The sequence below is a fragment of the Puntigrus tetrazona genome, chromosome 6 (genome assembly GCF_018831695.1).
Source record: "Puntigrus tetrazona isolate hp1 chromosome 6, ASM1883169v1, whole genome shotgun sequence".
Classification (NCBI taxonomy): Eukaryota; Metazoa; Chordata; class Actinopteri; order Cypriniformes; family Cyprinidae; genus Puntigrus; species Puntigrus tetrazona.
In genome coordinates, this window is record NC_056704.1 from 7,355,623 (window position 1) to 7,383,068 (window position 27,446).

General features: G+C 36.6%; 1 protein-coding gene across 6 annotated transcripts; it reads right to left on the bottom strand.

Annotated features, from left to right (window-relative positions):
* Nucleotides 1-725: 725 nt before the first annotated feature.
* col18a1b (collagen type XVIII alpha 1 chain b) lies at nucleotides 726-27,183 on the bottom strand. Of its 6 annotated transcripts, none has more exons than XM_043241848.1 (41): nucleotides 27,008-27,183; nucleotides 15,233-15,765; nucleotides 14,957-15,052; nucleotides 14,754-14,810; nucleotides 13,848-13,920; nucleotides 12,715-12,761; nucleotides 12,459-12,485; nucleotides 12,148-12,333; nucleotides 12,027-12,053; nucleotides 11,869-11,931; nucleotides 11,464-11,547; nucleotides 11,136-11,171; nucleotides 10,760-10,903; nucleotides 10,612-10,665; nucleotides 10,475-10,519; nucleotides 10,239-10,301; nucleotides 9,490-9,609; nucleotides 9,313-9,381; nucleotides 9,211-9,237; nucleotides 9,004-9,102; nucleotides 8,895-8,930; nucleotides 8,661-8,744; nucleotides 8,528-8,560; nucleotides 8,355-8,390; nucleotides 8,083-8,142; nucleotides 7,755-7,823; nucleotides 7,521-7,574; nucleotides 5,768-5,839; nucleotides 5,629-5,694; nucleotides 5,458-5,491; nucleotides 5,239-5,292; nucleotides 5,083-5,117; nucleotides 4,870-4,983; nucleotides 4,599-4,764; nucleotides 4,394-4,467; nucleotides 4,178-4,306; nucleotides 3,200-3,232; nucleotides 2,719-3,072; nucleotides 2,024-2,221; nucleotides 1,806-1,921; nucleotides 726-1,728 (listed from the first exon to the last, which is right to left on the bottom strand). In XM_043241848.1, exons 1-41 carry the CDS (start codon nucleotides 27,084-27,086, stop codon nucleotides 1,524-1,526), a joined length of 3,951 nt encoding a protein of 1,316 aa, XP_043097783.1. In that variant the 5' UTR covers nucleotides 27,087-27,183; the 3' UTR covers nucleotides 726-1,523. The 6 variants fall into 6 exon arrangements, with proteins under 6 accessions (XP_043097783.1, XP_043097782.1, XP_043097781.1 ...); XM_043241847.1 differs by having other exon boundaries at nucleotides 15,233-15,768; XM_043241846.1 differs by lacking the exon at nucleotides 27,008-27,183 and adding an exon at nucleotides 20,688-21,115.
* Nucleotides 27,184-27,446: the final 263 nt, after the last annotated feature.

Sequence of the window (27,446 nt, forward strand, 5' to 3'; positions counted from 1 at the left end):
ATATCCTACAGCACCCAATAAGCTGTTGTCATTTTTCCAAAAAGTTCCAAATATTGTATGAATCTCTTTGTTCTGCTGATATTTTGAAAAAAGTGTGTAACCAGGCTGTTTTGGGTCATCATTGACTTCCATAGTATTTATTTTTCCAACTATGAATGTCAAAGGAGAGCCAAAACAGCCTGCTTGCAAAGTCTTCAGAACAAAGAAATTTAGACAGATTTGGAAGTAAATGACAACAGGAAAATTGCCAGTGTAGAAATGATAAAATTAAGCTGATGGGATCACATTTGCTGGAACTGGACCAGTGTTCAATGTTTAATGTTTATTTTGACTGCTGCAAACTTTGCTTTAAATATCACTTTATTTGCTCTTTATACAAGATTGCTGGTATAGTCCAGCAGCACTGAGAGCTTTCACTATTTATATGACCGTTATGTTTGTCTGCGTAGCGGATGGAAACATCATTCCAGCTTACAAATTTCCTTTGGTGTATTATGAGCAAATCATTCATTTAAAAGCACAAATTCATTCTTAAAACTGATGGTTCATCTTGCTTTGACTTTTTATTGATGGAGCAAAATACGGTAACTAGCAATGTTTGTATGCTATACACTACCGTTAAAATATTTGGGTTAGGACCAATATAAAGCAATTGACTTTTTATTTCCCAAATAGATATCACAAAATTTTTAGAAGTGAAGCAACCAGTGATGAGTAAACGATAGAGGTTGTAATTGTTTATTAAGTGCCATTGAATTACAGTAAAAATAAAAGTAATGTCTTTGATATTTTTAGCGGCCACATTTGAAGTCTAAAAGTACAGAGCTGCAACTCTTAAAGATTCCATTCAGGTTATGTGTAAAAACCAAGCCGAAATAAATAATACAAAAACAACGATTTCCTTATTTTTATTAATAGTCGTCATCTTTCTATAGAGAAAGTCAACCAGTCGTTTTGCATTACATCATGGAATGTTTGACGTTACTGACTTGCAAAGTATAAAAATGTAGAAAGGTTACATAGATACGTTTACATAAAATCAAATACAAACGTCAATGAAAACGGTTATGACAACAAAGCAGTTTAAAGAGAATTAGTTATTAAAATTTAGAATGTAGCCTTTGGCAATATATTGTGAAGGCACTTGCGAATGTCCATTTTAAAATAAGCTGTATTTTCTTGCCTGAGGCTGTTCTATACTGCCCTGTATTCGTGAACATACAATATGTACATTTTTGTTACAAACAAATAAAAATAAAACAGTGATTTTACCCCTGAATTTAGCTTTAATCAAATTTAATGCTCAAGTATTTCATTAAGACAAAATGTGTTTGTTCTAAGGCATGTGATGTAAAACGCAAAGTATATCGTTGTTTTGAAACAAATGGGTGTTCCACAGCAGTTAATACATAAAAAAATTAAATCTAAAATTCATGTCAATGAACACACAATATAGCCATCCATCATAAAACAGTGTGACGGTTTGTCACAAAAGTTTCATTTTTTGGTGTGAAAATTTTGGTTCACTCAGCAATGTAGCTGTTCTCGATGCACAGTACGATAAAGGAGCTGCTGCAGCCACGCGTGAGCTGCTGAAGTAGGTAGCCTTCCTGGAGAGAGGACGCCATGCCGGTGACAGCATGACTACCTGTTCGCCATGTTTCACAGTAGCTGTCCGTCTGCCTGCTTCCTTGAGTGCTTGATCCGTGCCACACCATCTTCTCTGGCCTATTAAAATGGTTATGGAGACAGTCAGACTAATCAGCTCTGTTAAGGTTTCGTGGATGCGTGTTAGGCCTACTCACCAGGCGTCGTCATCGAGAACATCTCTCCCGTCAAATGAATAGATGCGTACGTTATCATTCATCTTGCCCTCTGAGCCACTAAAGATGGCTTCCCAACTGCTGAATAATTCCTCGTCCTGTGAACATATTAAACAGCTCTGTAAAAAAACTATTTACAGTAAGAGACTATATTCTGTAAAACAATAGTGTTGTGTATGGACAAAAGACAAGGATCGTACTTGAAGATTGACTATGGGTAACAGTTCCCTGTTGTTCTGCCGAACGATACTGTATAGATCCTGTAACCTGGATGACAGGAAAGCCCTGAACGTTCCTTTGAGCCCAATAGCTTGGGCCTGCAAGTAGCACAGGTGATCTACACCTTTAATACCCTGCATGTCGCCCAGCTTTGGTGAGTTGAGAGCAATCAGGTGCAGCTAGGGTGACAAAAGGTATACGTTACTTATTAAAAAAGTAGTTGACATTACGATAAGATTACAAATAATTGAAAGTATGCAAAAGGACATCACCCGACATTCTGGACTTTCTATTAACAAATTGTCAGTTTTGAAGAATACAAACAATACTTTCAAGTATTTTACAATACTTATTTGAAAACAATGTTTATTTGAGTGGTGCACATCACCTGCATGTTTAAATATATGATGTAAATCACGTGATGGCCGAATATGATAATTTTACCTTGAGGCATGAGTAGAATAATGTCACCATCTTTTATTTTCTATTTTTATACCCAAATTTTCAGAATGCTTGTTATTATGAGCAAGCCTTTCAGCAAGTCCAAGTATGATTGTTTACAATATACCGCAGATTACTTCCAACTATAATTAGTTGCAAATTCGTCATGGGGTGTAGGAAATAGATGAACTGACTTGCACACAATTATACCTCATTTAAATGATAAGGTACTTACTGCACGGCCTGATGTGTGTGTGTGAGCTGGAAGCATAGCTTCCTGAATGACAGGCCTATGGTGGTGTGTACGTTCATATCTGCTGTCAGGATAGCCAGAATGATCCGGGTGGCTGCTGGGAATGTGCTTTCTGGAATCAGGATGGTGCTGGTAAGTTGAATCGACTGATGGAGAGTGTCGTGGATCAGTTGGAGAATAGTAATGTGGAAATGTATATCTATGGTGTGGGTCATATGATGGCTGGAGTCTGGGATCAAGTGGCACGGGGTACTGGGCCCCTGGATGTGGAGGGCCTTGTTGGGGAGAGGTTGTGGGGTAGTCCTGAGGGTACTCAACCACTTCCATCTGGTTGTCCTAGAAATGCAGGCATTTCAGTAGGAATCCGTGTGACCTTTTTTGCCATTGATTTGTATCTTATCTATTACACAAGGGTTTATGAATTGCTTAATTATAAAAATACTGCACATTCTATGTTACTCACCAGACCCTTGGGGAATGGGGTGTATTCACCAAGCTGAAATGAAACAATCAGGAAAGTCAGGCATAATTATGTTCTCAGCAAATATCTATCTATCTATCTATCTAAAATATATAACGATCTTACCTCTAAATTTAACTACTTTAGAAATTTAGTACCTGGATTACAGTTGTTATTGTGAATTATAGTAAACGTTTTTTCTGTTTTTGTAAATCTGTGAAAAAGGTAGTTACAATTTCTTGTTTGTAAATCAATTACATAACTGCTCTTTTAACTTTTGGGTGTGCTTTTGTGGCTTTCAAGTCAAATGTAATGTTGCCCCTCAGTTTTTTGCCACCGAGAATCTGAATGACCCTCGTTTGAGATTTGTGTATCTGCAAAACCCAATCAGGTGTTTTCCCAATTAGTGGCTATTTTCAAAGGGTGTTTTCAACCACTACTGATTTGAACATGTCCATTGATTGAGAAATGCTGCTAGCATTCTATTCATTCACACATGTGGTGTGTAAAAATTCACAAAAACGTGGTCCAAGGTATTGTACTGTAATACTGTAATAAAATATATATACTGTAAAAAAAAGAAAAAAAAAAAGTTGAGCCAATTTAAAATTAAAATTAAATTAACTTCTACATATTTTTGTAGGAGTTTTCTATGTTGAGAAAACTCAAAATCTGCTCAATCTGGTTGCCTTAATATTTTAGGTTGGCTCACCTTTTTTTAGCTTAGGTAAATTAAGAGTTTTGATATTTTTGATATCATTTTTCGAATGTGAATCTACTTATTTAATTAGATTCAATGATCTATGCTAAAAGTACGATCGCCAGACCCGATCGGCTGAATGGCTTCAAAAATGGTAAAACTCAAATTATTAACTGAGTTGAATGAGGAGAATGAGCCTATTTCTAAAAAAAGTGGAGTGTTTAACCTTAAAGTTTATACCCTTCTTACATAAAAAATGTGAAACAATATTAGACAGTTACCATGATTTCTCTGATGCCATCATGTACTCTCATATAAAGTTCTCTGTTGTCTTTTACATAGATTAGCGTGCCTTCTGGATACCGGATAGTTGTTGCAGCCATGGTGTCAACAGACCTCAAAACCATAACCTAAGGAAAGAAGAACAGACCAACTAACTAGGAAAGATGTTGATGTGCCTATAGATAGTAGAGTGTTGCAGTACAGTATGAACTCACCCCAGTTAAATGTCCAGAATGTCCTGGGGGTCCAGGGGGTCCAGGAGGTCCAGGAGGCCCAGGAATACTGATTGCTAAAGGATCAAGGTGTTAAAAAAAAAAAGTAACTGACAGAATGTAAATTAGATCAGGACATAAAACAAATCTGGATCCCTCGGCACCCAAAATATCTTTTACATGAGAGGCTGTGTGTAAATGTTCTTACTTTGTGAGGGTCGGTGTACACCTGGCAGCAATGCTCCCGGTGATCCAGGTGGACCTGGTGGGCCAGGACTACCTGGGCGACCATCATAACCGATTCCTGGGGCTCCAGGAGGCCCTGGGGGCCCTGGACGTCCTGGTGGTCCACTAATAGATTCTCCTCTAGGGCCCTAAAGTGAAAAAAACAAAACAAACAAACAAAATGTTTAGTCAACAGGAAGAAAGAATGGTTGACTCAGATTCTAAAAAGTATCGTTTCATGTGTGTGCTATTACCGGGGGTCCAGGTCTTCCGGGTAGAACTTGTGCTCCACTATGATGAGGGTCATAGTAACCTGCTCCTGGCTCTCCCTTCTCTCCTTTAGGACCGAACTCCCCTTTCATCTCATTCTACATCATAACATATTACAAAATCAACTACAATTTCTATGTGTTGCACATATTAAGCAGAATGTAGCAGGAAACCTGTATAAATTTAAATTATCATACCTTAAATGCATAAATGTCAAAGGTCGTCGTAAGACCTATGACAGACAATGACGACATTCAAATTATGTTCACATTTTGTAGTTTAGGGAAAAAAAGATATTCACTGTTGTTGAATGCTATTTCAGCTGTTTCTGATAAAGGCTTTTTGTATCATACCTGGCAAGCCAGGGATGCCAGGTGCTCCTCTTTCACCCTTGTCCCCTTTGATAGCTGAGGCATTGAATTTTGAGATATATTTACATTTATTCAGTTAGCAGATGCTTTTATCCAAAATAAACATACAAATTCTTATGCAAATATTAATGCTAAACTAAACTGTAATGTGATAACACTAGATAATGATTGGAAAATGACCAATCCCAGTTATTTACTCACCATAGGGAAATCTCGAGCTACCGTCGTCATAACCCTTAAATAATTTTAATGAAATAAAAAATAAATAAGTATATATACACATTGTGAGGCAGTACAAATTATATTTTTTATAACAAATAAACCCACAAGATATTAGGCACTTGTATATTTTTACAAACATTAATTACTCACGTCATATCGTCCCACAGAAACCGGGGGTCCTGGAGGACCAGGCGGCCCAGGCGGCCCAGGGGGGCCCTAAAACCAATTTAAAATCTGTAGTATTGTATATAGTATAATGTGCACTTCTGTAGTAACAATCAAAACTTACCTGATAGCCATAACCATATCCTCCACCTGAATCGCCTTTCTGTCCTTTTTTACCATTTAGTCCAGGACGACCCTTTTGATTAAGAATATTGCATGATCAGGAATATCTAAAATTATTATATTAAAAATAATATTATATAAATAAATAATAAAACGATGAGGTGGACTCTGTGTTGTTGTTTTTGCCGTGTGCCACGTGCCTGTGTGACCTACTTTTAGTTAATGTCTTATCGTCTTCAGCTGTGTCTAGTTCATTTAGTAATGTCCTGTGTATTTAAGCCCTTCGTCTATAATGCGTGTGGTTTTTGTTCTGGCTGTCTGTCCGCCTGCCCGCCTGCCCGTTGGAAACTATATTGTTATTTCTGTTAATTTGTAGAAGATTAAAACTGTTTAAGTTTATTTTACTCGTCGAGTGCTTCCTCTCGCAAACCACACACGTGTCAGATTCAATTTTTTTAAAAATTGACAATTATAAATAAGATACAACATGTATTTTTTTACTGCAATAAGATATCAATAAGAGTTAAAAGCATACACCATATTGCTCAACATTGTGACTAAATGACTGCTAATTAATTTAGTAAAAGTTTTTACTTGTCCACAGTGCCAGAAAATCTTCAGTGACCTCAGAAATAGACATTCACCAAAACAATAATAGCTTGTACTATTTCCTAAATCAATCAATTCTATATATTAAACATATTTAAAAAGATCGTCTGTGTCGATAATCTGTTGACTTTTGTGTTATATGTTATATTATGATTTTTTTAATTATTAGTTATATTGAGCTTTTTATGCCATATATAATCCACTCAGAATTTGAATAGAACAGTTTTATTTTTTATGGTGTTTTCATGGGTCTGTGAGTGAAATCTCCAAAAGAGCTTTATGAACACATGATGAACCACCAAAGTATCATTTAAGATCTCATGTGCATTTGAGCAAAGAGATTTTTATCTTTTAGGCTTAAGAATGAATATGTATTTTAAAATGGGAATACAACAAATTTAATGTTTTATATATTTACGCAATTTAATTGTGATGCAATAAAGTTACTTTAGTAGGTCTAAATAAGGTAATAAAGTTCTTTCAGTTTTTTAAAAAAGTTAAATTTTTGTTAAACATTTGTTAAAACAAATTACAAATCTGCTATAGGCCTAGGCTATATGAGACAAAACAGAAGTTTTGCAATTTTTTACGGTATTTAGAACAAAGGAGAATAAAAACCAGATAACAGAGCCTACAAGCAGCTGTAAAATGATAGTACAAATTTGTATATAGAAATCATATAATAAAACACAAATTATAGATTGATAGCGTACATAGACTAACATATAAAAAAGTCGAACCAAAACAAATGTATTTAAAAGAAAAGTCTATTCGGCACGAATACAAATGTAACAAAACTCAGTGTAGACATGTTTGCAGTTTTTATTTTATTTTTTACTATTATTTAAGGGATATATATATATTTAATTTAGGTCTATATGAACAGAAGCTCTTTATATTAAGTAGATCATTCCCATGGATTTAGCATGTAATTACTCTGATGTTACGTAGAAGTGTCTTTACATAGTAGGCTGGTGTCCAGAATGTTACACCGTAGAGGACAGTACCTGAGGTGTACCGAGTACACTTGCTTTACAGCGGTGCACCAAATCCACCAACTAAAGAGCCAACTCTATGCTAAGTCTATGCTAAAGTGTTTCTGTAGAAAAGGTTAAATGATGTTGGATTTGATTATAGTTACTTACTGGTCTGCCTGGTAATCCTATTTCTCCTTTTGGTCCGGAAGGCCCAACTGGTCCCTAATGTGGAAATAAATACAGGCTACCAACATATCTACAACGTGTACTCTTAAACATCAGCAGCATTAATAATGACCAATGCATTTTTTAAATATTATATCAATTGTGTGACAATGCTATGCATGCTTAAAAGTCCTGATCTAAACTCATCTATCTGAATGAAAGCCGCAGATCTCTCACCAGCTGTCCATCCGTGGAAATGGGGTTACCACTGGAGTCTATGATCAGGCCAGGTTCACCCTTTTGACCCTAAAGGAAAAAGAAAAGTTTTTTCTACTGACAACATTTCTCATCAACAATTCCAAACGTACTGTTTTTAGAGAGTTTATTTTTTTTAGAATATGAAAACCTGTTAAAATCACAAAAAGAGGCCGTATTTTCAGACATCTTGTACTTCATGCTTCATACTTTCTTATAGAAATTTTTGATGAAAAGGTTAGAATGTTTGGTGGCATACCCCTGATTTTTAATTGATTTTCTAAAGTGTGCTGTCGTAATAAAGTTTTACCTTGATAGAGTCTCCTGGAAGTCCAGCTTCCCCCCGATCACCTTTTGGACCAATCGGTCCCTTTAAAGATATATAAAAATACATTATAAGCAATGCATGTATAAGAAATTCATTTTATATTTCACTTGTAGATCTTGGCACCAAACAAGCTGGGAGAGTGCGATAATTGGTCTTTTAAGTTTCAAATTTACATTTAATTGAAAAGGTAAGGATGCTATATCAGATGCGGTAGAATCTGATGTCAACAACATTACAAGTCATTAAAAACTTACAGGGAATCCTGCCTGACCAGCTATACCAGGTGCACCCTATTAAAACAAGAAATGTTTTGACTGTGTTCTATATGCATTATTATGCAGTAGAGATATGCAAATAGTAACTCATAATTACACATGGTATCATTAACAAAGAGATATCATGACAATTATTTATCAGTTCCTATCACCTGTGGTCCAGGGGTTCCATATTCTTTATTTGTCTGAAAATAAACGTCATTTAAGTCATTGTTTGATGTAGGAGCAGTCAAATGTTACAGAGTTATACAATATCTTAAGGGTTTACTCTATGATAACACTTACACTGCCATTATTATAGATCATTTGTCCTGGAGGACCTGGTGGCCCTGGAGGCCCTGGGGGCCCTACTGCACGGCCAGCATCACCCTAAAGGCAAACGTATTATTATAAATCTATTGCTCAGACCCACAGAAAATTGCAGGGTTGAACAGGATTGAATATACTGTTGCCGAAGGCTGAGTGAACCAGCAATAGAGAGCTGACATCTAAGCTAAGTGTCTCCAAAGGAATACTTACTTTTTCACCTTTCCATCCTCTTTCGCCCTTTAACCCCTGTAAAAAAAGAAATTATTTAAAATTATACTATTTTCAAAGAGGATCTTCCTGCTAGTCACCTTTTACTCACTATTTTTCCCGGAAAGCCATCTAACCCTGGAAAACCCTCTCGTCCTCTTTGACCTTCTTCACCTTTCTGACCTAAAATACCCGGTAAACCAGATTTTCCCTGCAGAGTTTAAAGAAAAGAGAATGAACTTTTCTCACTGGTAGGTGTAATGTACATTTAATTGGTATGTTGGATATCACATCATAAACATAAAAGTCATAGTCTCACTGGTAGTCCAGGTATCCCCTGAGGTCCCTTTAGGGGAAAAAAACAACAACCATGAGGTGGAATAAGACTGTGTTGCTGTGATGATAATGTAACAGAGGTTACCTGTGGACCTGGTAGCCCCATGACTCCTGGAATGTATTGAAGATCAACTTCTTTTTCTTTCCCATCAGTCTGAAAACACAGTGGCAGATCAAGTTCTAGTCCTCCTAGAGGCACAACGTCCTACGATTGCACTGAGATTAAAAGAAGGTGCTGAACTTCAAAGATTAAGTAACTTACAGTTATTCTGAAAGCTGGTCCGGGGGGCCCTGGTGGTCCTGGAGGTCCTTGAGGTCCCATAGGCCCAGGTGGCCCCTCCATACCTTCTGGCCCTGAGATTCCTGAAGAACCCTGGGGACCCTAAAGAGAAGGGGATGAGAAAGTGTTAAGTTGAATGTCTTTAGTTGAGTAAATTGAAGTTTTAGTCATGAAATTAGCTCTTATGGGTAATATGGAAGGTTATTGGGGATCTTATTGTAATCTTAAGCTTAAAGATCAGATAAAAACATCTATTAGACACTGCATGGTTTATGGGTTCACTTAATCAATAAGCCATACTAAAGCCTCATTTGCTAAAATCACATAACTTAGCCAGTTTTATATATGCACTCTGAACAACTGGTTCAAAACAAGCTAATTGCAAAGTTTTGAAGCTTCGTGAAGCAGTGTTTTGAATGCATTCATTAAGAACAGCCGTATCAGCGGTGTATAAATATCAAAGGCAATAATAAAAGCTATTTCAGAGAGATGTCACAAAGTACAGTAAATAGAACGCACAAAAACAGTGTAATGCAGGTTATGTGAGCAGTCGTTGTGAAAATAAATGCACGAAAATGACAAGCAAGCCTCACTCCAGAGCTAAAAAAAATTCTGGTGATGAAAAGTTATTTGTAGTAAACTAAAAATAACACTTTCATTCATCAGTCAAGTTCTTGTGACACACCAAACCCAATGCAGTTAGTTTGTAGTCATGCATGGTTTTAGGATACCTGTGCCCCACTAGTCTCCCAGGAAGGAAACCAATTGGAGAAAAAAGAGGAAGCAGAGCTTTGCTACAGGGAGAAAAAATATATAGTGAAGATTAACTTTCCCGTAAAAAAAAGCCCTATAGATAGAAATGTCTATGATATATGTGAATGTTTAACTTTAGGTTATATTTTAGTATTCTGTGATCATATCTTTGCATTTAATTAATTATACTTTATGATAGCATCATATGTCTTACCTTTTCCCCTGCACCTCCAGTCATGCCAAGATCACCACAGTCTCCCTAAAACAAATAGTTTGATTTCATTTCAACACCATGTCTATTAAAATCATAAAAAAATTATAATAATATCATTTTAAAATAATCATATTTACCTTTTGGCCTGGAGGACCAGGAGGACCAGGCTTTCCAGGCCGACCTGGGAGCCCCTGAGTCATAAGAAGAGAATAAACAGAACACAAACAAAATTCTGATAAATGTTTTAAAATAAATGGGATTAATGAAGAGAGGACAGCTTCTTACAGGACGCCCAGGGAACCCATTTTGTCCAGGGAGACCAGTAGGGCCAGCTTCTACTTCTGATTGGGTTGGCCAGTCAGGTCCTGGGGGCCCAGGTGGTCCAGGAAGCCCAGGAGGCCCAGGTAGACCAGGATGACAACATGAATGCTGAAAAGATGAGAAAATATTGAAATATTTAGTATAATGAGTAAAAAATGCAATTAGTTTATTTGACATATTGCCATCAAAATGGTCAATGCTTTATATAATAGGGATTTATAGTATAGTATAATACATATACACTACAAAAACATAAATAAATAAATAATAATAATAAGAAAAATGTTTTCAATTTATGCTTGTGGTCTTAGGCATAGATTAACTGATTGTTAAAACATACCGGTCCAGATCCAGAACCCTCCATATCCATAAATGTCTGAAGGGAGAACATTACAACAGGTTTCATGGAAGTTTCCATACTGTAACAACTGCTAATTTCAGCAAAAAGAAACTCAAGAAAACATCTTTTAAAGATTAAACTGTTCACATCACCATGACTTTGTTTTTTGTGTCACTACAAAAATGTTGGTGAAGTTCAGAAAACTATAACACATAACGCTCACATGAATTGTGTCAAACTTGTGAATGTGCCCATAATTCATAAAATCCTTTTACCGTATGCACATTTTATCATCACGCACACCTGTACTAGATGTATTCATACTCACAGTCTTGTCTGAGATTGAGGGTCCAGGTGGTCCAGGTGGCCCAGGTGGGCCTCTAGGGCCTAGATGTCCTTCCCCTTTCTGTCCCTAGAGATACAAAAAATCACAGTTTTATTTACTGGTCCATGCAAAAATAGTAATTTTCCCATTGCTTCTAAAACTTCAGACCCTTCATATATGTATATTACATACATACAACAATGTTCTTTGTTTATTTGTTTTTTTACCTCTAAGATGACTTCAATTTTACTATATAGTAATGACTAATAATGCCTCATTAATTGCATTAGTTTTTTTTTTTTTTTTTTTTTTAATCTCAAAGCACAACAGACTGCACTAGTTTGCACACACACACTACTGGTTTAACATGTAAGGCCAATGATAATAATTTATAAGCAGTAGACCCACCTTCTGTCCTTTAGATCCTGTTGTACCAGGCAGTCCTTGAAAACCTCGAGGTCCTTCAGGGCCCTGAATAATAACACCAAACAACAATGAAGAAGCAATGAACAATTTTTTTTTAATTATTCAAACACTGTCCAAAAAAGTCTGTCCAGAAAACTCACAGGTTTGCCATCCTGCCCTGGTTCACCCTATAAAACATCCAAATTATGTTTTTTTATGACAACTTATTGAAAAATGTCAATCTAATAGTAGTAATGAAAGGCTTAGGTGTATGTTACTTACTGGCTCCCCCTGTGGACCCTCTGGACCTGGTTGACCCATTGGACCCTCTACCTTCTTCACATTTATATTCTCTGCGTGTACCACTTCTGTTACTGGACCCTGGGGTCCAGCCGGTCCAGCCGGACCAGGTGGTCCTGGAGGCCCTCGATCACCTTTGGGGCCAGGATATCCAGACCCAGTACTACCCTATACAGACAAAAATGGGCAATGTGTTAATCAGCCTTAACGAGAAGACATCATCCAATCACAGCACTGGTGAAGGTGTGTGTGTGTGTGTGTGTGTGTACACCATTAAAATAACTCTTCTTTACCTTCAATTCTTTTTCTCCACGATTGCCCTGGGGAAGCAAAAGAGCACAAGATTGTAAAAAGAAAGGAATGCTGTCACACCTGATTAGGACACAGCGTAAGGTAAATGAATGTATGATTTACTATGTAAATTGCATATCCTCATCCAGTAAAAAACATCATCTGTTTTAGACATTATAGTCAGCTGTCTGTTAGCATACCATTGACGCAACAATCATTTAATACATTTAATTATAAAGAACCCAAAGCAAACTGTACCTTCACTTCACTTGTGCTGGAGAGAGTGGCTGAACTACGGTTTGGCTCTGTGAACGTCAAAGCAGCATTTCATGTTAAAATAAAGACAAGGGCCAGTATTCACAAAACAGTGCTTTAATCGGTATCCAAGAAGTGTTTATATATTATATATATAAGAAACCTCCAAACCGTAGTTGTGAGTGGGTATTAGTGACTTAAAAATTCTTTTCACTTTTCTAAATTTAGAACTGACACTCCCTTTATTTTTAAGAATTTGTCCTAAATCAGCAAGTTAGGAGCTACTTTTAGCCTTAAGATGTTTTTGAATACAGTCCTTTAAAATGGACTGTTTGGAGGCAGATTAGTGCCATCTGCTGGGAGTAATAAAAGTAAAAAAAAAAAAAATTATATTGTAGTTGTTTTCAGCCATAAATACATTATTATTATTATTATTTACTCCAATCAAACCTGAACACAGAAAATTACATTTTGTTACACATGTAACATGATTGGGATTATATGAATCAATTTTTGTTTCTGTATCATGTTGATACAGCCACACCGCACATCTGTGTGTGTATATCCATGTATATAATGTATATAAATTGAAAACATGTTGATCAGGCAATTTTTTTGTTAGAATTAGACCTGCAGCAAACAGTTGCTCTGAAACATGAAAACAGATATACTGTGAAATATTATTTAATTGTAAAATATATATTTTAAATAATCATTTTGTATGTTTTCTGTGATGGCAAAGCTTCATTTTTTAATTAAGATTGTTTATTGACATTATTGGTTCCATGAAGAACCTTGCACACGAGGTCCTGTATAAATACTGTCCACAAGATGGCATTACAGCATTTTCACTGCGTTCAGTTTGAATCGATTTCTGCCTGCATGCCTGTTTTTATTTTGTCAGCTTGTCAGCATTTTTATAGGTTGACCAAAGTTAAGAGATTACATCATTTCCCATTTTTATTTATTTATTTATTTATTTTTTATATCAAAGTTAACAGTTCCCTGTGTAAGTGAACATTAATTACACTTTCTAAAAACATTCTAGAAATTCAGCTCTGTGAAGCTCCAGGTTCTTCTTGTCTTAAATTAATAATAATAAAAAAAAAACTGGGCCAAATAACAATTGCACAGACCTGTATATTTCTGATGTTCATCTGTGTCCAACTTAGGCTTACGTCCAGTTGAAGCTGGTTGAGGAGGCAGGGCCTGCAGAAAAAAAAAGAAATAAAAAAAACCCACACTTAACCCACACTGTTTCTTTAAGACACGAGTAATTAACTTTGAGTAAAAATTTGTAAAAAAAAAATTAATTTTAATAATCCAACAATTCAATACATTGAAGTTGTTTCTATGCCACTAAAATCAAGTCAACCGACAATGAATATGAATATGAATAATTCCTCAAACAACAGACACAAAGCAGAATTAAACAAAACAACCTCTCCTTCTTGAAATTCTGGAATTACAAGAACAAGTGACCCATCTTTCCTAACCACAATGAATATTAGAAAATTATACACTTTGAAAGCACTAACAATAATACTAATGCGTCACTTCATCTATCATAAGTAATTATCCAAAACATTACAAAAACCTTAACATTTACAATTATGAAAATATATTTAAGCTCTTAGCAGGTATGAAAAAATAATAGTTACTCGTTATATTACGTGTACCAATTATGTTCATGTTGAATCGCAAAACACAGGAGTAGGATATACTACAGTTTTGGTGGAAGAGGTTGAAGGGGTAGAAGGCGGATCAGCTTTCAATCAGTTTCCTGTCCTTTGTCCTTATTCATTAATGACAATATTGTGAAGTGTAGTATTTTAGGTTAACATCCGACAGACGCAGCGCGGTGCAATATGCCAGAAGCAGTCTTGCAGTAAGGACTGTAAATATCAATATACAACCACAAATATAATCGATACACATTAAACACTTTTGCTTTTCCACCAAGAGTTTTTTGTTAGAAGGGTTTGCCAGAACACTGTATTTTTGTCAGATAAACACAATAACTAACGTCCAAAAATACCTACTAAATTAAGATTCATATTGGTTCCGCCATCTGTTCCACTTCCATTTTCTCCAGAACCCTAAAAATAACGAGAAGCAAGCATTACCATAGTTTTTTCCACATTGGCATTTAGTCAGTAAGCCATCAAGATACTCAGTCATTTCTGTCTGTGTATCATAAGCAATGCATGAAAAAGCCACAGTAGTAAGATTATTTGTAGCTTACGTCATAGTCATCATAATCATCATCGTCGTCGGCATCATTACAATGACGCTCTGCAGCTCGTGGGTTTCCGACCACCCTTAACTCTGAGATCATGCCCTAAAAAACAGTTAACATCAGTCAACATATCAGTGTATGAACATACAGGTCATTCCAGATGATTCTAATAGAAGGATGGATGTAAGTTATACCAGATTGGTCTGGGTTAATAGTTTGTTATCGCCAGAAACGGACCTTTAAATAAAGTGTGACTAACATGGAGAGTGCTTTTAGACATACTTGATATTTGTCTGGGTCATCAGTTCCACTTTGTCCTACAAAGATCTTGGAGCGTGCTTCCAGCTCCAAGTCATCGGGTGAGCGCTCAAAGTTTACCACCTTGGGCTCCGATTCACAGTCCTCGTAGAAAGACACCCGGTCCAGGCTAACAGCGAGAGAGAAGCGGCTCCACTCTTGCGGCTTGTGTTCCACCTCAAAGCTGGCCACCTCTTGAGATGTAGATGAACTGGGCTCTGTGTAATAAAAAATAACCTTTCTTTTGCCATCCTTCACTGCTGAGAGCTTGACCCCGACGTACATGATCTTTTCTTTGGAATCGGTGATGGAGAAGAGGACTCCAGCGTCTTCAGAGCTGGGCTTCACATGGAAGACAAGAGAGAAGTCTCGGAAGAAGGGTGTGGGAAGGTGGGCACGTGCCATCTGTTTTGTGTTGGTATCCTTTGTAAAGAGGTAAACAGTTTGTTCGTTTATAACCCTGGTGATGCCTTCAGGCGGAGGGTTTCCAATTAGCTGCAGCAGGGAGATTCCACTCTCTGCTATGATACAAAAAATAACGGAAATCAGTACAATAGTTCAAATGAATATATTTGGTGATGTTACATAAAAAATACATTAAGTCAAAATGCCTAAAATAGCTTATATAAAGGGCCAGTTATTATATAATATTTGCAATACATGCAATGTAAAATTGCACCGTTCAAGAAAGTCAACTGGTTCAGCCTCATAAATCAACATGCTGCATCCTCTAGGGACTGACAAAAATGGTGACTGGTGATTATTAGCATGTCTGCAGAACCTAGGGGAAAACACAGTGGAATAATTTGTCACAGTGTACATTACAGTAAGTCCTGAGAGAATCTTACTAAATTTAGCATGCTAAATATGTGAAATTTCACTTTCTCAGGGTTGATGAGCGAGGCCATTTTCAGATCAGAAATGTAAAGGTCTAGGTCTTGTAAAAACCTTAGTGTAAATGTTGTTACTAGGTCACCCTTGTGAAAAATATTAGTTTGCATTCATACTAAATAGAATTGGTTACTTGGTTTTGACTCATTTAAACGTGACTTAAGTCTATCATGCAATGCAGTGTGTAATATTTAATGACTGTAGTGTAATTTCTGTATTGTACAAATTCATACGGACATACAGTGCTAGTCAGCACATCAACACAAGTGTTTTAGCATAACATATTATTATCAAATATTATACATATAATATGATCAAATCAATGATGATTTCAAATTTGCTATAAGGTAAAACTATTAATTTGCAGTTATTACAAAGCGCACTGTTTAAAGTGTAATTGTGTTGCAAAGTGTGTCATGACCATGTTGCTCTCTTAATGAAAGCGCAAGCTATTTTTCCTCATTATGCATAAGCTCTCCTAAAATTGACTTTTAATTGTTTTTTAAAACTTTTACAACTTTTATACAATAAACAAAACATTTTCTGTATAATTTACTGAAAAATGTGGCAGTTTGGGTTCTATTAGTTCTATTATCTGCAAGTACAGTGTTTTTAAAATATAAGATTGGAAATTCAAGTGCACATTTAAAACAGTAAGTCTTTTTTTCACAAGGGCAACAGCTCTGAATTGTTATAAAATAAACACCTATTAATCCCTTATCTTAATCATACCAACCATTACTCCAACATATGTTACTGTGTATCAAGAGGTTTTCTCTACATTCTGCATCTATAGTTACTTCTGTATAAACTGTTGTGAATTCTTGAATGAAGAAAGATGGTCAGGCTGAACCAGGCTAACACTTCTGACTGTGGGAACGGCATGTCTAATTCTAGGCTCATGTTTCAACGGCAGTGGAAGCTTAGTGGCTTTTCCATACTACACCATGATTCTCATTTGACATGGCTGTCCGGTCGCTCACCCACTCAGCCAGCATTCATTTCGTTCCTGTCTTGTGCTGTCACCCTCTTTCAAAACACTCATAAGGGGGATTCTGGGAGTTTAGCTGGCCCCTTATTTAGTCCAGATGTGTCCATTCTAAACATCAGCTCTAATACAGTCCAATTGTAAATCATAATAAAGGTGGAGACACTGGAACCACCATAAAGTTCAGGCTGCAAATAACACTATGAGTGAGAGAGCATCATGACATTGCATTACCATTCAAAAAATAATTTCTCATAAAGCCATGACCCATAAATGCTACTAAAGTAAATGATGAAAACTTCTAATCAATGCACAGCTTAAAGGGTTGCTTCCACTGAAATGAAAATTTGCTCATTAAGCACTTACGCCTATGTCACTTTAAATCCGTAAAAGCTATGTTCGTCTTCAGAACACAATTTAACAGTTAAACAATTTTAAGTCTTACTCTCCAAAATTCTGCTACTTTGCTGAATTGTTGAATGAACAATTCTTTCCATATGTATCAACGTTTTCTCATAGCTATCTATAATTAAACAATAAATAACATGCAGTACTGCAGCACATGTGAACATGCTGATGAATAAATCGTCCCTTGGGCACCAGTGTTTGGCCAACTGTTCCAGACACTCTCCCACATGCATCCTACAGCTGTGATAAGACATGATTAAACAAAATACAATTTTGGGAGTTATAACCAAATAACAAAATGTTATGCAAGTAACACTATAAACATAAAAACTACAGAATGTTAATTACAATGCCTTAAATGAATTATCTTTATATATTTTTTTCTAGTCTACTGACAGCTGGATAGGTAAATGAATGAGATTGAAACCGGAGGACCCTGTTAACTGATACCTCCTTGGTTCCCAAGAGACCTAATTAAGATAAACTTTCCCTTCAAAAAAATATCTGAGCCCCTGCTTCCCAATATGAAACAGCTGCCAATTATAATAATGCATCTCTTTTTAAACACCATCGAACAACTTATACTGAATAAATTGGGGTTAATTAAGAGGAACGCTAACATACTGAATGCAAAATAGCCTAAATCCAAGGCACTAAAACGACTGGATACATGTTAAATGATAAAGTCTGGGTTCAGTACCAGATGTGTAAAAGAAGAACCCCTCTTACAGCATGGTTTACACGATACACTTTAATATGTTCTTTGGCAGTTGCTTGCATCTGGTTTTCACGGTGCTTTCTCCAAGACCACAGTGATAGATCAAAAGGCCATCCTTATTAATTACCATCACAGTGCAGTCCAAGAACTGGTCATAAATACGAAAGGTCATTAAATGATCAAAGAAGACTTTGTGTAAGATAAGAATTGCTCTCCCCCACAACAGATCTTCACAACTGTCTTCACAATGAATCCTTTTTTCTATCAGTCTCCAACGTTTCTTGCACATCATCTCAAAAAAGAGAGAAAAAGTCCCTCATAACTGAAAATAAAACCACTTAAATTGCTGCTGTGTGTCTCGTCACACATTTTCAGAGGGAACCTTGTTATAACCAGCATGCAAAGAAAGAGCTTTGTCTTATTAATAACACAGAGACACAATAACCTGCTTCTTTGTCCAAGCATTACTCTCCAACAAACGTGGCTGAGGTCATCCACCACGACAAATATGCATGTACTGTAGATGCTGACCATACTGGATAGTGTTTAATAAGAATGCTGATTCAGCATAGTGAAAATTTGTAACACTTTATTTTATAGTTACACCTATAAGTTGCTTATTAACATGCATATAACTAGGATATTAGACATTTATTGGTGGTAATTAAGCGCATTTTCTACTAATTAATTAATTAATTCTATATGACCTTATTCTACATCCCCAATCTATCTAATAAACTTTACTGCCTTAACTTTTAATTAAATTAAGAATTTATTGAGGAAAAAAGTTGTAGTTAATAGTTAACAGTCTTACCTATTCTAAAGTGTTATCAAAAAATGTATTGTATTGTGATAGATGATTGAGCCACTCATAATTGAGTTTTCATGTGATGAATGCAAGTAGGTCATTGACACCATTTTGCATCTTGATGTGGTTACCAGCTTGGAAAATGCTTGGAGGACATTAGCATTGCTTTTACTGTGAAAATCATCCTGTTGATTAAAGCGCAGGAGTCTCTAGTTACAGACATAAAACAAAAGCATTGCTTGAAGAACAAGCACTCTAGGACCACATGCTAAACATCATAATGAATGACCTGATGGATTATTATTACTACATTAACATTTGACTGTAGACCCTCATGGTCTCATCTGATCTCTAAAGCTAAGCAAGGTTTGGCTTGGTCTGTATTTAAACAGGAGATGCGATTTGCTCATGAGAACTGACCTCAGTGGATAAACACTGGTTATAACCTAATTCTCCTAATTCCCTACATTCTTTTTATTCACAAATTGCACAGTGTGTTTCTAGCTTGATTTATGGTGCATACACACATCATCTGATTCTTATTCTTTCGACTTGTTCTCAACTACGCAAGATCAAGTTATAATAAAAAAGACCGCAAGACTTCTGTATTTTTTTGCAAACCTGCAAATCTACATTTGACACTAAATTAACAAAACAAAAATGTAGTGCACATGTGTTAATGAATAATTATTTCTGACTGAAAATGCTTGCACTCAGAGTTTACACACAAAAATGAACTACAGGTTAAAGAACAGTCTGTCAAAATGAAAATGTTTAGAATGAAGGTGCAATTAGTATCCATGCATGCATGTAATTCCAACGGATTCACACTGAGCCACGCATGCAGACGTAGACCTCACATCACAGCAGATGTGCATAAGTAAACCTTCTGCTGGTTAGCGTATACCCAGGTACTAAGTGTTGGTCTGAGCCCTGGCAAAGCGATAGCAGAGCAGAGCAACCGCTGACAGAGACAGTGGCATTTGTCTCTCACGGTAGACAGCATACCAATAAAAAACACATACCGACAAGACAAGTGGCACAAGTTTGAGATGCATCACGGTTTTACCTTTGTGGTTACTAACGGTTAGGCATGACTGACTGGGCTCTGGTCCCTCGGGGAGGGTGTGGCAGGCCACAGGCAGGCCCCTCTCCTGTAGGACTGTCCAGCAGCTGTCCAGCAGCACCTCACAGAAAGTCCTGCAGGGTAGCAGGGCTATCCCAGGTCTCTCAGAGGGCTGATGGCATCTTGGTGCCAGTAGTAGGCAAAAAAACCATTCCAAACCATAGTGGCAGCCTGAACGCAGGAGCCAACCCCATTCATTTAACACAGCTACCACATCCTCTGCCCGGGTGTGGTTAAAAAAATTAGGTACAGAAAATGTGACTTCACCATCAGATAAACAGAAAGGCCAGTCAGAGCCTCTTGATAAGCAGTTTGTGGAATCCTCAGTAAAAGGGGAAGTGCTAATTATGCTAATCCTGCTGTCAGTGACCCTTGTCCCTGTAAGGTTGGTCGCTGTCGTTTGGCCTTCCTGAGCCAAATCCATTCCTAAGCCTGACCCAATGGCATCAAAATTGACATTTATTTTATGTTCGACATCTTCTGATAAAGACTTATCATTACCCGTTTTAGAATGGCGAAGCTTCGAGGAGATGACAGGTGTTCTCACTGTGGCATTGTTATTCACAGTTGAGTTCTGGTCCCAGTTCTTCACAGATCCTTGGATCCCTCTTGCAGCATCTGTTTCTTCCAACCCTACATCAGAAATTTTCTTCTCCTTACCGGTCGTTTCACCAACAAAACTGCCATTGTCCACCGTGGGTGCGTTTGTGGCAGGTGGACTGTTCCACCAAAAGGCATTAAGAGGACCCACGTACAGAATCAACAGGAGAGACAAGCCCCAGCTGAACCTCATTTTTGCACATGCACTAGTCCTTCTGTTGCTTGAGTCATTCAGAACAAGCTATCAGGCAAGTCTTGCAAAAGTAGTCAAACCAAGAGTGCAATGTAAGACGAGTTATCTTTTCCTTCTCTTAGCTCATTGTAACAGGGGGAGAGACAGACAGAAGGCGTGTTCTCTTTAATATAAGTTGGACCTCATTGGCCACTTCTACTTTTGCCCTCCAAAATGTGAGAAATACTCAACCTCCCTTCTGTGTCCCAATAGACCCCGCTTCGAGAACACAGATGTGCAGCCTCAGTTTTCCTAATGGCCCTCTTTTGAGAATAAAATATATGGACCCCTTAAAAATATTTAATACTTGTTTGTTTGCAAAACTTCGATGCCCATTTCATTGCAATTTCAGTTTTAACAAATGACTATCATTAAAATAAACAGTTAATCTGCATATATATATACTCTATAATGGAATAAATTTACTTAAAGCAACTGTATGTCAGTTTTTTTTTTTATCATAATATAATTTTCAGAAAATAGTCTTTCTAAAGGTACTTTGACGTCTAATAAGTTTATCACTACTAAATGCCTGTTCTGGGAATATGCAAGTTTGGTAAGTGGGCACAAAATTCCATTGAAAAAGATCAATTGCATGTGCATGTGTAAAACAAATGCATGTACAGCTAAAGTAATTACAGCAGTGATACATTTACAAAAGTGAATTTGATTGTAGAGGGATCAAATTTCAGAAAAATTGCTTTATAACAATTCATGCAGTTCTTTCTTCAAAACAAGACTTTTTGAAGAACGTGTGGCTCCAAACAACATTAGACCGTTTTGACTCTAATTGTAGATATCCTTTAAAAGCTGTGTGGCACCATAAATTATGTATTTGAATATTTTCTTTAAATGACCGTGTGTGATCTTTAGTATCATCATTACTAAAGCAACTGCACAAAACAGCACTGCAGTTATACCCAGCATTTTACCCAGCATTTCTTCTCAGTCCCTCAGTAGTTGTACTGAGAGCTCATTGTACATCTGTTCGTGCCAGCGGGGTGGTTTGGCGTGGGTCTGAGTGACAGACAAACAGCAGCTGACAGCATATCTGATCTGGTGGATGTCTCAGCCTACGTACGTGTGGAAACCCATAACCTCATCATTGTGAAAGGCAGTTTTCCCACATTCTGATCCTGACAATGCTTGAACCTCCTCTGCTCAAGATCTCAACTGTCTGTCCGGCTGTTCACTCCACATATGCTCTCAGCTCACCCTGATCACACCATGGGTACTTGGCCCTCTAACAATCTCTTTGTCTATTACACTTGCTCCGTGACACGCTCACAGTTCCTGTTCCTGTGTCTACACGCAAACTTTGAAATTAGCATGACACATTCACAGTATCTTCCAGGCTAGTTCACACCGCCAGGGTGTTGCCAACAGGGAAAACACCCTGGCCCAATAAAACCTAGCAAATGTGTTATTTAGACTTCTGGCAGTACAAATTAGTCTTCGAATTAAATTAAAAGTATAATAAAAACAAATATATTGCAATGCTGCTGATGATAGTGATAACATAGTAAAACAAGATAAAAAATATACAATTGTAGCACAGATATAAGAAAAATCATTTTAATTTTCACAATTTTCAACCAGTAATACATTTGCCATCAGGGGTTTCATGCATAGATTCATTTGACTTTATAAAAAAACTTCCAATTTTTACAAAAGAACAATTTTTCTTCCACAGATAAAAACCTATTTTTTTCTGGCACAAAGTCACAATGACAGGAAATTTAAATGTAATACAAATTTTTTGGTTTTGGCAAATTGCATGGTTAGCATACTCATTTAGAAATGTCCAAATTTAATTATTGGCTATTAAATGATGTTGAATCTGTGCGTGCGAACAATAAGAATAAGGATATACTCCATTCCACAACTCAGTCGTAATATCCTCCCTAACGTCCTCTGATTCTCACAAACTTGGAATGAAAAAGCATGTTGGGATCAGAGCAGGGGCATCCGCTGGGCAGACAAACACCCAGGGGGGCAGACATGAGACCCGTGCTGGATGAGTTTATCCCACTCTGAGGTATTATTAATAAAGCACTCAATGTTTATAAAGGCAGAGAAGGTCAGCAGCCTATTCCATAATTCACTATAAAACAATACTGGATTTCTAGATTTGACATCCACATGTCAAACACTGACCCTTCTGCATAGCCGCGAGCAGCAATTACTGGAGTTCAAGCGCTTTAAGTACTGAAATATATAAGCAAAAATACATATTACATATTATTTAGCAAGTCTGTAACCTCCAAAATGATTTAACAAAAAGCATTTTGGTGACTTACCATATAGTAATATGATGCTTTTAAAACATCTGAAACTTGTCTCTCTGAAACTTTGCACGCTTGTTTAGAGTCACCTGTTGGATGTGCTCACCAAGTTTTGAGTATTTGTTTAGGCTTTCAGGTATATTGGGACAGGCCAGTTTTTGATAATTATAGACATTGAATGTCCAGAGTTTTTTTTCAAACTGAGCGACTCCAACGCTAGTGGTTTTTCACAGCTTCTCAATGCTTTAAAAATGATTCGATTGACTTCAGTGGTTCTAGAGGCAAAGTTGTTGTGTGAGTGTGAGTACTGCCATCCCTCCAAGTTTAAAGCCTCTACGACTTACGGTTTGGTCAGCATGATCAATTTTACGTCCAAATCGCTCATCCACGACCATTCTAACTATGCCCTTGAACCCCTAGTAATAATAAAAATCATAATATGCATGCATTAACCAATGAACACAAAGCTGTAATCACCATCTTCATGTCTCTAAATGCTGGGAAAACCACTGGATAGGCTGTTTCATAATTGACTTGTAGATTGGCATAGCGGTGTTATGTAAATGCTCATCAAATAACGCTTGACGCAACATGAACAGCTGTCTTAGAGGCCTATGCGTATACTGAGTTTATATCCTCATAATCCTGTTCAGCTGGACGGCTTCTCTTAGGGTTACGGAGTACACAGAGAGACCACACTTGAAGACCAGATTGCACATACTTATTTAAAAGTACACTCAGTAATAAAGAAACAAATAATACTTTCGAAAACTTCGTTTAAAATCATGCACTCAATAAAATGGCACTTCCGTTTGCGGAATGAATTATTCAAGGTTGCCCGTGAAAGAACATTTTTTCTAGACACATCCTGAGATTATGAAGCACACGTTTGTAGACTGATTGGGAAAAAAATAAATATAGATTTCAACAAATGTCAGATTATGCACTGCCGTGCTGACTACAGATCTGTATAAATTATTCATGGGATTTGGTACAATTGAAAATGTATTTCACAGATGGTCATAAATATGGCAGCTATGAAGAAAAAGTCACATGACCGAAACAGATGCGCATACAATACCTTTACTGTTTATAAGAACACTGCATTCCACGGGGTGAGGGGTAGGGACATGTATCTATCTACAATCTATACTAACAGTGTTTGTAGCGATTGCAGTTGTTGTTAAATGTAATACGGGTTTTGTAGAGGCTTTATGTTTATGCACTCCACTGAAATATGCACCAATATGGAGACCGTATCTTAACGAAGTAGCTAAAATAAGGAGTAGCTAGTCAAACTTTATGTTAAAAGTAAATGGGAATGTGGTGGGAAAAAAATAAATACCCCTGAAAAGTGTGGTTTAATTCCAGTTAATGTTTCCCATTAACATCACACACACATGCGGACAGATTTTATAGAAAAGAATCACAAATATCTTAAGGTCAGCCAATTAATGTTTTAAAGAGCCATTAATCGTACACAATTAAATTACCTTAAAGGATTTGCTTAGCTAAGATTTGAAAGCAGCATCACTTTACATAACTACTTTTGCATTTATTTATTTGTATTTATTTTTTTATCCTGACAATCACATTTGCTCTAAACAAAGAGTGGATTCTGGTATTGACCGCATTCTCTGAGCTACCTTTACCCATGAGATTTTGTGTTTGTTTGAAAAAGGGAATCTCCAAAGGAAACAGGCATACATCCTAGCAGTAAAATCAGTACAGGAAACCTAAATTAAGGATATGAATGCACACTCTATTGTAAAAGTGCTGAGTCTAAAACAATAATTGCACAACATGCCGGGCATAGTCTGACCTTATAATTTTGAAAATGACCTTAAACATCTTTTGTAAACACAAAACAAAAAGTGATGACAATTTGATAGTCAGAGACATTGCGTTTGCTCCTTGGCTTAGAAAGTGCACCATCTGCTGGTAATAAAATCACAAACCTGTCCCAGGGACCCCCAGCCACCACATATCAAGCGGTGAGTACCAGAAGGGAGAAAGACACATTTTGGGCAAAATGAAGATATGTATATCAAATGAGTGAGCTCTTCTACTAGCAAAAGTAGTGTCATCCATGAGTGTACAAATTTGTAGTTTTAAAAAATGTAAAGTCAGATCAAAGTATGACATATAAAGTATACATAAAGATATATAAGGTTTGGTGAAATGTCACTTACGCCTTTCTGGTTCCCACTCCTATTATTTTGTATGTCCACACACAGTTTTATAGACAACCAAAACTTTATAATGTTCTGCACAGTGATTTTAATTTTTTAATATAACCTTTTAGCTTTTAAGTCAAATCTAACAAAATATTTTGATGATATAAAAGACTCTATCCTTTCTTCGCAGGTCGGATGAATCTAACTTAATTCATTTAAAAAACATGCTAATTGCTGAATTCCCAGAAAGAACCGCAATACCCATAATCCCAGGAGAGCCCCATCAACTGAGAGAGGTCATGGTTAAAAGAGAAAACTGCCATATGTTATTATTGTGTGTTCAACTTTTTAGTTTCAAATCAATGTTTGAAATGTAAACATACAATTAGTTGTCTATGGTCAATTATTTTGCTGGATGCATTACAACAATAAACAGATTGAAAACATATCAGAAAATCTGCCTTGAAAAATCTTATCTACCGACTATCAACTTTGTCGCATCCAGTTTTTATCATGTATGCCTTTATGCCAGAGTGGGATTTTGTCAGAGTGAGGTAATGGAATGAATGTTCCATATCATTCACAATGCAGCATTCATCAGAATCAGACCAGAAGGACACAGAGGCACAATCCCTCCTTTACAATTAAAACCAAAGTGACTCAAGTGAACCGAAAGAAAAAAGAATACCCAAAGGCAGTATGGCAGCGTTTGTGATCTAAATATGATACATTAAAACAGGCATCAATTTCCACTGAAATCATGCATTCTATGCACTTTACACTGTGCATGTTCAAATTATTTTTTACATTCAAATCAATGAAAAGCTCCAATAGTCATGCCTTAATGAAAGAGGGTTCTGTCCTTACTAAAAAGTATTCGCAACAATTAACACACATTGTGTGGACATCCAAAAAAAAACTTGGTGAAACAAGCCTTGTATCTTCCTTGCAAAGCTTTATGGAGGCCAACAATGACCACAACAGGAAAACAGTGTTCCCTGTTGATACCTTTTAGTGGATTTGCTTTTCCAGCAGTGGAATGGCAAATTGCAACTACATTTATACATTAAGTTTATAATAACACTCGGAAGGTCTTAAGACCATGGGAAGTCTACAAAAGCTGAAGCACCTATTATTATATAGACTATGCATAAACTAGCATATTTACAAGTTTGAAAGACATTAAAGGACAGCTACGTTACATTTCACAAAACCTTTTTCATACTGCAAGCAATATAATTGAAACTTTGTTAAACTGTAGACTTAAATAATAAAAAGGAAACCTTAGGATGTAAATCTATCGAATTTTTTATTTTTTAAACTTAAGCATGCACGTAGGTTAACCACTAAGGTATAATATTGCACATATCGATATTTGAAGAGGATAATTAGCTAATTTTCTAACACAGAAAACCGCCGACGCTACAAAAAAAATAATTCATTCACAGTGATAATTGTACAAATGCCATTTCAACAAAAAACTTATAACTGCAACATTTGAACAAGAAGAACAAGCGATTCTGATACCTGCTCGCTGAGCTTCCGATACTTTCTCCATCAGCACAAGGAAAAACGATAATCCCAATATAAACCAAAGAGACTGCATTTTTGTCACGTGCTTCTATTTCTTCAACAGCTCATCTGAAAGCGTATGAAAATTAAAAAACAGCATCGGTGGAGAAGTAATGCATGCTCAATAATCACTAATAGCGCTGTAAGACAGAAGGAGGGGCTTGAATGTAAACCTTGAGCGCATCTCTTGACTTGATGTTCATTCAGCCCGGAGGGACAGTACTGTAGAGACTCATTCAGCCTACCTGGGCCCTAACAGGCTACGTGTGCATTATAAAAACGTAGCGACTATAGTCATTACAACAAAACTTTTCGTTTTAAAGATAAAATACAAAATGGTTTGTTCACGGCGACACCGTTTATTTCTTTACGTGTTAATTCGCTTGCTTGCTGC